The sequence below is a fragment of the Nematolebias whitei genome, chromosome 6 (assembly GCF_014905685.2).
Source record: "Nematolebias whitei isolate Nwh7 chromosome 6, NemWhi1, whole genome shotgun sequence".
Taxonomy (NCBI): Eukaryota; Metazoa; Chordata; class Actinopteri; order Cyprinodontiformes; family Rivulidae; genus Nematolebias; species Nematolebias whitei.
The window spans coordinates 45,586,622-45,597,328 of record NC_056503.1 but is presented as its reverse complement, the minus strand read 5'-3'; the positions used below and the strand labels follow the sequence as shown (position 1 = coordinate 45,597,328).

At 42.6% G+C, this 10,707-nt stretch overlaps 1 protein-coding gene across 1 annotated transcript in view; it reads left to right on the top strand.

The window, feature by feature from the left end:
• LOC119410985 (latent-transforming growth factor beta-binding protein 1) overlaps positions 1–10,707 on the top strand; it is a 43,980-nt gene that overhangs the window by 32,817 nt on the left and 456 nt on the right. Inside the window, exons 18-33 of the mRNA XM_037677904.1 lie at positions 63–182; positions 276–389; positions 480–599; positions 1,620–1,745; positions 3,503–3,628; positions 5,672–5,794; positions 5,889–6,060; positions 6,361–6,674; positions 6,773–6,844; positions 7,582–7,710; positions 7,781–7,921; positions 8,090–8,242; positions 8,765–8,866; positions 8,948–9,107; positions 9,185–9,468; positions 9,615–9,767. Coding sequence (XP_037533832.1) covers positions 63–182; positions 276–389; positions 480–599; positions 1,620–1,745; positions 3,503–3,628; positions 5,672–5,794; positions 5,889–6,060; positions 6,361–6,674; positions 6,773–6,844; positions 7,582–7,710; positions 7,781–7,921; positions 8,090–8,242; positions 8,765–8,866; positions 8,948–9,107; positions 9,185–9,468; positions 9,615–9,767 — 2,409 coding nt within the window. The remainder of the gene's footprint in view (positions 1–62; positions 183–275; positions 390–479; positions 600–1,619; positions 1,746–3,502; positions 3,629–5,671; positions 5,795–5,888; positions 6,061–6,360; positions 6,675–6,772; positions 6,845–7,581; positions 7,711–7,780; positions 7,922–8,089; positions 8,243–8,764; positions 8,867–8,947; positions 9,108–9,184; positions 9,469–9,614; positions 9,768–10,707) is intronic.

The window sequence follows — 10,707 nt, the reverse complement described above, 5'->3', positions numbered from 1 at the left end:
GTTTGGGACCTTTGTACATCAGGTGTTAATGCTGAGTCATGTTTGGGACCTTTGTGTGTCAGATGTGGACGAGTGTGTGGATTCTCTGCAGTGTCCTGGTCAGGAGTGTATCAACACTCAGGGTTCGTTTCGTTGTGAGTCCTGCCAGCCGGGATTCGGACTTCTCAACAGGCTCTGCACAGGTACCGCTGCTCACCTGCTGCTGGTAAACCAGATCAGAACCCTAAATGTTCCTCCCGTGTCGTGCGCATAATGTCCGGTGTTTCTGTTTGCAGACATTGATGAGTGCCGTCGGTCTCCTTGCCCCAATGGTCGCTGTGAAAACACACCTGGCAGTTACCGCTGTGTCTGTCGCCATGGTTACAAGCTCCAAAACAACACCTGCACAGGTTCAGAGACTCTTGCCTTCCGATGAGAGTCATGTAATAATAAATACACGGTTATGATAATTTATTGATCACTGATCTGTGTGCGATCAGATGTAGACGAATGCGCAGAGCCGTCTCAGTGTCCTGGGCAGATGTGTGTGAACTCTGTGGGGTCCTACAGTTGTGTGTCCTGTCGTCCTGGCTACACACTGACCAACAGACAGTGTACAGGTACACACACAGACACACAATGAGGCTTTGGTACACTACATGAGGACCATACCCTTTTATTTACAAAAAGAACAATCCTTGGGGCTGATTCATTCACCTGCTGACAAACAAAATTACCAGATTTTAGACCTTGGATCCTCCTTTGACGTTCTTGATTAATCAAATGCCGCAGGACTTCTTTCAGATTCTTGAAGAACTGTTAATAGCTCAGGAAGTTCCCTGAAACAAAAGAAAAACATCTTCAAGAATCAAAGAACGCCCAATCTCTTTTGATGTAAGTGACAAATAATCAATTCCTGTTGCGTACCACAGGGATAAGTAGTTGGTTCCTGTGGAGTGCCACAGGGATGAGTACTTGGTTCCTGTGGTGTATCACATATATGAGATCCTGGTACCTGTGGTGAAGCACATGGATAAGTACCCAGTATTTGTGTACTACAGGGATGAGTACTCAGTTCCTGTGACATGCCGCAGGGATTAGTACTTGGCTTCTTGTCTTCTGAGCTCATTATGAATCATAATCTTTTATTTGTAAGTGTAAAACTCATGAACACCATCAGTTTCTATATCATAAATTCCAGATGTCCAGTGCTGGTTCAGTTGGTTCTCATCCAGTTTCAGATAGTAATGTTGGAGGTTTTACTCTGAACCATTATAGAGCGGGCTCAGACAGATTTCAGGGCCTTTAATGTTCTGGACACTAAGTAGATTCTAGTTTTGGATTCTACATCAGCAGAAACCAGTTTATGAAAGAAGTAGTTTGATTTTTCTGCCAACTTTAAAACCACATGTAATATTTTTTCTTTGTGAAATCTTTGAAAACGAAAATGTCTGTAAATCTGACTTTATTAATGTTTCTTTTGTTCCAAAAATAAAATCCAGCGTGAGATTAATAACTTTTAAAAGTGAAATCTACGTTATTCTTTCAGCTCTGCAGTCTTCTGGTATTTAGTGTCGTGTTGGATGAATCGAAGCCGTGTCCTGTGATCGTAAATATAAAGTTTGATGTTTCTGTTGCAGATGTAGACGAGTGTGTGAACATCGGAGCCTGTGAAGCAGATCAGGTGTGCGTGAACACAGTCGGGTCGTTCCGGTGCGACTGTGGTCCCGGGTATCGACGCTCCGGCCTGGGGAGGCAGTGCCGAGGTGAGACGATGAACAAAAAAATAAAACCCGATCCCTCTGATAGAACCGTTCGATCCAGGTCATTTGTGATGGTTTCTGTAATAAAAACAGAATTTCTGTTTAAACTTCTTATTCTGACCCAGTCCATTTAACTTTCAGACACTTAGTGTTCCTTAGAAATCAACCACCTTATAACTGCTTTAAAAACATTTTTGACCACTAGTCAGTGCTTTAGAGCTATCTCAGCCTAAAATAAAAATATCACATTTAAATCGCGGGAAGCACGGTGGTGCAGTTGGTGGAGCTGCCACCTCTCAGCGAGCAGGTCGCTGGTTCAAATCCCGGCCTGGGCCATTTCTGGGTGGCGTTTGCATGTTCTCTATGTGCATGCACGGGTTTTCTCCGGGTACTCCGGTTTTCTCCCACAAACCAAAAACGTACGTTAGGCTGATTGGTAAATCTAAATTGTCTCTAGGTGTGAGTGAGAGAGTGAATGGTTGTCTCGTTTGTCTCTATGTGTCCCTGTGATGGACTGGAGACCTGTCCAGGGTGTCCCCCGCCTCTCAAACAGTGACTGCTGGACATGAGCACCAGTGACCCCCCTCGACCCGAAAAGGAAGAAGCGAGCGGGTAAAGATAATGGATGGATGGAAATTTAAATGTCTTTAAAAATTTCAACTCTTTTAAGGATCTTTTATTTTTGTTCAAATATAAACTCCACATTTCTTTTTTATAAATTATCTATAGCAATTTATGAAAAATAAAATAAATATTTTTCCCCATTAGTAATCCCAAAATGATTATTGTTTTTTTTCGTCAGGAGTTTTGTGAAGACCCTCCGACCCTCTTCAGATCCGGTAGCCGAAAATAAAACCGCCTTGTTTTCATTCAAATAGGTCGCTCAGCGGCTGAACGTAGACGTTTCTCTATTTATTTTATTTTTATTATCATTCTTTTATACTCTTGTTTTCATAAAGCCCTTCTTGTTCACAACAGTCGTTTCTCCTTCATGTTCTTCTTTCACTGACCCGTACAGACTCCCAGCTTCTGCCTTTTACGTTCTGCTTTTGGAAAACCGAGTGGATCGTCGTCTGAGTCGTGTGTTCGATTCTGCAGCCTGCACGCACGTGGAACAGATCTTTATATACCGAACGTTTACTTGTGCAACCCGCAAGTGTGCTTTTGCTCCTTACATCCAAACTACAACAATTTTATCTGACAAGATGTGAAGCGGAACTCCACAGCAAGTCCAGTCTGAATCTATTTCCAGGTGACTGAGGTCCTCCGGTAAATTTCTCAGAGGTTCTCAGACATAAAAGCAGAGCAGGACTCGTATACAAATTTGAAGTGTAGGGATGGAGGTACAGAGATAAAAACATTACTGAGAGGAATGTGGTTTTTTTATTTTTAATATGGGCTCAATTTTTCTTTTAATGGATTTTTCCCTAAGGAGCACAGAATGTAGTAAAGTTACTCTGAGGTTACAGGCACATTTGAAGTAATTCTGACAAAATAATAAAAAATAAATACAAGTTTAGGCTTTGTTACAAAAAAAAAGTTGATTGACTGCTCCAAAAGTAAATACATAAAACACAAACTATTTTTCCCCGTAAGGTCTTCCCGGGGTTAATTTGTTTTTCTCGTGTGGATTGTGTCTCTGAACGATGTGACTGCGTATCATGAAGATAATCCTGAACCTCGGTCACAATCACAAAACTGTGTTTGGGTCTTCCTGCAGTTTGAGCTGTTTCTGGACCAGTAAATGTTTTTGTCCTCAGACGTTAACGAGTGTTTGGAGGGAGACTTCTGTTTCTCCAGGGGAGAGTGTGTGAACACGCCTGGATCATACATGTGCGTGTGTTCACCTGGATTCACGCTCAGCGACAACCGGACGGCCTGCCTCGGTGAGTCCGTCCAACAACACGTCCCTTAGTGTCTTTTGGTTTGTTCAGGTCTCCTGACAGTTGCTCTGTGAAATGTAACCATCATCCAAACAACTCAAACAACAAATAAATAAAATGTAATCTGTAATCTGCTTCCTGTAAAGACACAGATAAAACTGGCGCTTCTCTTCCAGCTCACTCATCCAAAGTTTGATTTCTCACAAAAATGAATTCAGTTAAAAACGGCAACTGTATTCCTTTAGTTTGCCTCTGGCAGCACGACAGCGAAATGGTTAGACCTGTTGCCTCGCAGCAAAAAGGTCCTGGGTTCAATTCCCAGGTTGGACCTGGGGTCTTTCTACGTGCAGTTTGCATGTTCTCCACGTGTTTGTGGGTTTTCTACCACAGTCCAAAACATGCGCTGCCTTCAGGCCCAGGCCTCCCAAGAGATCTGTGATCTCAAGGGGATTATCCTGTTTATATAAAGGTTTAATAAGTAACAAATAAATTAGTTTGTGATAAACAAAAAGAAAATAATTGATTTGTTGATCTCCAAAAGAGATGAGTAATCGTTACATTGTGGTCAAGTTTCAAACTAAATGTTTGGCCTTCATTCGTACCTCTGAAGTCTTCGAGCGCTGTAGACACTAAGACAAGCTCTTCAGACATTCATCCTGTTGAAAGAGAACAGATACTGGGTGGACTGGTTTGGTTCTGTTCACCTCACTGAACCTGAGCTGTGTGAGGAGCTCAGAGAGAAGATGATAGAGATCCACCTTAAAGCTAACGGCTACAAGACCGTGCCCAAGCTGCTTCATGTTCCTCTGACAGCAGCTGACAAGATGATTAAAAAGTAGAAGGTTCATGGGACTGTAACCAACTCCTTGGGATGTGGGCGCAAGAGGAAATGCGACTCCAGGTTGATTTGATAGTGTGGACTGTGTAAAACAAGCTGAGGGGACCACCCAGAACCATTCAAGCTCAACTCCAAATTGAAGGTTTGTCATTTTTTAATTGCACCATTCGTCACATTTTAATTCATTAGAAGATCTGAGGTTTTTATTTTTTAAAAATCACTAAAAGACAGATTATTTCATTATTTCATCAAAGTTCTGACTGAGAAGACAAAACTGGAGCTTTTTGGCTTCACACACACCAGTTTTGTTTTTTAATTGTGGAAGGAAACCAACAGATTTATCTGTGTTTATCTAATCCTGTCGTAGAATAACCTGCTAACTGGAGAATCTTTCAAAACAATAAGAGTTGGAGATTACAAAACCTTTTCTACAGATTGTCTTTAACTCTAACAAAGTTTTGTTACAGGTAAAAAGTTAAAAATCCCAAATCACCTGTGATTCTATCATGATTCTGAGTCACTGCTTCTCCACGAGCTTTACACTTCTACACTTTGTCTGACTAAAGGTGCACGTTATCAGCTTAGATTATAAAGAAGCATAATCCCAGAATCCTGTTGGGCTTTAGAGATGAAAACTGGAAGATGCTGGAGCTTCAGGGAGGAGCTTCTCTGGTTCCTTTAACATTTCTGCAGAAACTTTCTTGAATTCATATTTTCTCAGTGCAGAGCTGGTGAAAACCATCCATTCAGCCACACATCTCCCCACAGCCGCTTCTTCTGGGAGGACCTCAAGGTGTTCCCAGGCCAGTCTCTCAGCTGGTCTGGGTCTTCCCTGGAGTCTCCTCTAGGTTGAACATGCCTGGAGTTTGTGACCATAGGTGAGGGTAGAAATGTGGACTGACCAGTAATTAGAGTTTCTCCTGGCAGCTCAGTTCACTCTTCACCACAACGGACCGGAACAGAATCCTTAATACTGTGGAAGCTGCGCCCATCTGTCCGACAATCTCACGCTTCATTCTTCCCTCGCTCTTGAACAAAACCCTGAGATATTTTAGCTCCACCAAAAGAGGCAGCATCTCACTCCACCCAGGAGAGGACAGTCCACTCTTTTCTGACAATAATTGTCCCTGTACCTGATTTTGTTCCATTATTGTTAAAGACGGTTGTGGTTCTGGGAACAGTTTGCGAACTGAACTTGTCCTCTGCAGACGTGGACGAGTGTGTGAGGTCAGGGGTGTGTTCAGACGGCCGCTGTGTGAACACTGAAGGTTCGTTTCAGTGCGAGTGTAGAAGCGGCTTCGCCAGCAACCCTGAGAAGAACGCCTGCCTCGGTACATATGGACACAAACAAACACACATATTTACACACACTCCTACCAGAAGCTCATTTGTTTTCCTGTTTTTCTTCGTCTGCATCTTCCTCAGATGTTGATGAGTGCGTCTCCTCGAGTGGTTCGGTTTGTGGGTCACAGCGATGTGAGAATACGATCGGCTCATACCGCTGCCTCGTGAGTTGTGAGCCAGGTTATCAGGTGTCAGCGGACGGCCGCTGCGTAGGTGAGCCAGAGCCCCTGAATGTCACCGCAGACCATGACTCGTCAGAAACAAGCAGCCAGCATGTGTGTTTTCAGATGAGGACGAGTGTGTGGCTCAGCCCGGTGTCTGCGGCTCGGCTCGGTGTGAGAACGTTAAAGGAAGCTTCATGTGTAAATGTGTCAGCGCAGAAGAAATCTTCAACTCAACAAGCAGACAGTGTGTCACACCTGTGAAACCAGGTAAACACTAACCGTCAGGTCTCTTCTCTCAAAATGAGACGCTCTCCTGTAGAGGAAACGACAACTTTTGTTCTTAAATAAATAAAAAAAAACTACTTGTGAACAAGTTAAACTTCTTTCAGTCCGTTTCTTTTTGTTTCTCCACAAACAGAAACACTTCCTGGCTCCCCACACACCTCCTTTTCTTCTTCAGGTTCTTCCACAAGTTCTTTCACCTCCTCCTCCTTCCTTGTCAGCATGGTGGATGTTGCTCCGGTGCTGCCCCCACTTCCTGTGGCACGTCCTGGGGAGGTCAGGGAGTGTTACTACAACCTGGCTGACCAGGGAACCTGCAGCCTGCTGGCCACCAACACTAGCCAGCAGGAGTGTTGCTGCACTGTGGGGGAGGGTTGGGGCCTGGGCTGCCAGTACAACACCTGCCCACCTGTAGACACAGGTAAGACCCAGGACACGTAGCGGGACTAAGATGTCAGTTCCATCATGATGCGGCCTACGCTTAGATTTCACATCTGACAGCAGAAGTTTGTTTTGCAGCCGAGTTTCTATCTCTGTGTCCCAGCGGGAGAGGATACATCACAGCAGGACCAGGAGCTTTCAGCTACAGAGGTACGAACACAACTCCCATCAATGGCAAGAACCATAGTGTAGCATGAACCTCACAGAGTGAAGGTCAAGGGTGGAGGTGCAGAGTGAAGGTCAAGGGTGGGGGTGCAGAGTGAACATCAAAGTCTTTCAGAGGTTTGTTTGGATTTTGGCTGCTCTTTTAGTTTAAGTTTTTAAACCTAAAAATTTTCAGATACTTTTTTTTTGTTTTGGGAAAATGTAAATTATGTTTTTCATTCTAACAAATGTAATAAATATATTGTGTATCTTATATAATAAATATATTATGTATCTTATATAATACATATATTGTGTATCTTGTATAATAAATATATTGTGTATCTTATATAATAAATATATTATGTATCTTATATAATACATATATTGTGTATCTTGTATAATAAATATATTGTGTATCTTGTATAATAAATATCTTATGTATCATATATAATAAATATATTGTGTATCTTATAAACTTGGTGTTTTTATGGGTTGGTAAAGTTACTTCCTGTTTGTTTTCTCAGAAACATTTTCGACCCGTTCATGTCCTTGTTGTTAAGCTCATGTCTGACTGAAGGTTTATGTTTTGTTTCATGGACGGTGGCTGAGCTCCAACACCACTGGTCCGTTCCATGTTTGAACACTCAAACTCAGAGTTGTCTCTTGTGATTGGATGAATCAGGAGGCTTCTGAACACCAAATGTAAACAGCCAGATGTTTGTTTGTTCCTGTGTTTCCAGACGTGGATGAGTGTAAACGTTTCCATCCAGAGGTCTGTAAGAACGGAGTGTGTGTGAACAACATCCCCGGGTACAGCTGCTACTGCTCCAGTGGATATGTTTACAACAGCATGATGCTGGAGTGTGTCGGTACGAACGCCCGCTCAGCCGCTTTCAGCTGTTTCTCCTGGAGAAGCTGAACTGTTTGTGTTTATTCCAGATCATGATGAGTGTGAGGAGGAAAGTTGTGTTGGAGGCCTTTGTGTCAACACAGTGGGTTCATATTACTGCAGCTGTTTGCCTCCGTTGGTGCTCGACGACACTCAGAGAAACTGTGTCAACGCGTCCCACCTCACCATAGGTGAGACCCTTAACTTCCTCCTTCTCTTCTTCAGGTCTTCGATTTGTGGTTGCAATTATTTTACTGTAACAAAGATCACAGGCAGAGAAAATCAAACTACACTGAAATAAAAACAACGACGTATCGTCGGCATAGAGACGAACATTTTGACTTATTTATTGTCTCCAGATGAGAATCTGTCTGTGTGCTGGCAGCACGTCACCGCAGACCTGCTGTGTCAGAGTCCTCTGCTCGGAGCTCAGGTCACGTTCATCGACTGCTGCTGTTTTTATGGGGAGGGTTGGGGGATGGGCTGTGCCCTCTGCCCCGCCACCGACTCCGGTAAACGACAACAAAAACACAACAAGCAAACAACAGTTGGTTTAATAGTGGGAAACACTTTAAATGCATCATGTTTCACCTCTAACACTCCGTCTTACTTTTTAATTTTGAAAACTTCTGTAGCATGAACTCTAAGACGTCACAAACGCTCCATGACACCCATGTACCGTGTTTTTCGGACTATAAGGCACACTTAAAATCCTTCAATTTTCTCAAAAATTGACAGTGAGCCTTATAATCAGGTGCGCCTTATGTATTAACTCTGGTTGTGCTTACTGACCTCAAACTGGTTTCATGTGCTTATTGTGAATGAGTTGAATAAAATTTGACTTATCTGTTTTGTTTCGCTTAATGCGCCTTGTAGTCCGGTGCACCTTATGTATGAAAACAGACCCGTTCGTTGATATTGCGCCTTCCGGTGCGCCTTATAGTCCGAAAAACACGGTAAAGGTTTGTTTCTTTTCAGGAGACGATGTCGGGTTCATAAAGCACAGATATGAGTTCATGTGAATGTTTCTGCAGAGGACTATGCGTCGCTGTGCAGCTCCTTTTCTGCTCCTGTGTTCCCGGAGCGTTTTCCAGAGTCTGCTGGATCAGAAACTGGAGCAGGTCACGGCGGCGCCAGCGGTAAAACAATACGACTTATTGAAAAGCTTCTTTTTTTTTTCTGTAGTTTTGTTCTGAAATGTAGTTCTGTCTCCTCAGGTCCCCCCTACAGTCGGGACTTCCTCCCTCCAGAGTTGGCTCCCAGCAGAGACTTCGGTCGTCCTGATTACGATGATTACTCTCCAGCAGGGGGCAGCAGGTCCAGCTTCAGGGGCAGGACCGGTCTGCCTGATGAAACCTATCAAGGACCCGAGTTCAGGTGTGGACCGAAGTTCTTATCCTGGATTTGATCTTTTTAATGTCCTGGAACGCTAACAGATGATTTTTGTCTCTTAGCACCAGTTATTACTCTGAAGGAGACTACGGCTCCCCCGACAGCTCCCATCGCAGGCCTCCATCTTTTGGCCTCCCGCCGGACTCCCGATCTGAGCTCGGGTTTGGGACCCGGTCTGACTTACCTGCTCTGAACCTGGCTCCGCTGCCCGGATCTCCCTACGAGGTTCAGGAGGAAGAGGAGGAGGAGGAGAGGACGTGGAGACCAGGTCCAAGGTTTCCCTCCTTCACTGACCGGAGCAGAGGAGGAGCAGGAGGAGGAGGCGCACCACGGAGGGTGTACGAGAGTGAGTTTGTTAAAACATAAATAACTAACCAGATTCCAGCGATAAACAAAGACCGGTCCCTGTTCCCAAAAGTCTCTGGAGTTTATCTCCAGCAGTAAAAATAGGACAGAATCTTCACGTGTTCTTCTCGGCGTCTCGTCTTTTAGGGCGTTACGACACGTATGCCGGCCTGAACGCAGCAGAGGATTGTGGGATACTCCACGGCTGTGAGAACGGCAGGTGTATCCGTGTCTCGGAGGGTTACACCTGCGACTGTTACCAAGGATACGTGCTGGACACGACCTCCATGACCTGCGTCGGTACGTCTCCTGAGCTCTGTAAATAAAACCGTTGTTTTACGGCGAATAATGTATCAAATTTAAAAGACAATTTAGTTTTTGTACAAAAACATAACTCATCAGAGGTTTTATTCATAAACTGATGCCAATTATAACTAGGAAGTAAGTTTCACACCAAATATCAACAATAAATAAGCAACATTTTCCTGATTCTGATGATTTTAAAGATACTTTATCAGCCTTTTGTTTTTTCTTGACTTTGATAAATGTTTCTTGTATGTTATAATGAACATGTTCTCTCAGCTCATAATCCTCTACTTTCTGCAAACATTTGTTTTGAAATGTTCTGGTTCTGTACACTCTGACCCGTTAAGAGTTTCATAAGGTCTGTCAGTTTCAACAAAGTGGACCTTAAAACTAAAACCTTTGAGCTCCACATATACACTTTGTCATGAGCACAGTGCCTATAGTGTTTTCAACAGTAATTAAATGATAATAAATCAGTACTTTTGTGTTTTCAACAGTAATTAAATGATAATAAATCAGTACTTTTGTGTTTTCAACAGTAATTAAATGATAATTAATCAGTACGTTTGTGTTTTCAACAGTAATTAAATGATAATTAATCAGTACTTTTGTTTTTTTACAGTAATTAAATGATAATTAATCAGTACTTTTGTTTTTTCACAGTAATTAAATGATAATTAATCAGTACTTTTGTGTTTTTCACAGTAATTAAATGATAATAAATCAGTACTTTTGTGTTTTTTACAGTAATTAGAGGATAAGAAATTAGTACATTTGTGTATACACAGTAATTAGAGGAAAATAAATCAGTACTTTTGTGTTTTTCACATTAAATGATAATAAATCAGTACTTTTGTTTTTCACATTAATTAAATTATAATAAATCAGTACTTTTGTGTTTTCCACAGTAATTAAATGATAATAAATCAGTACT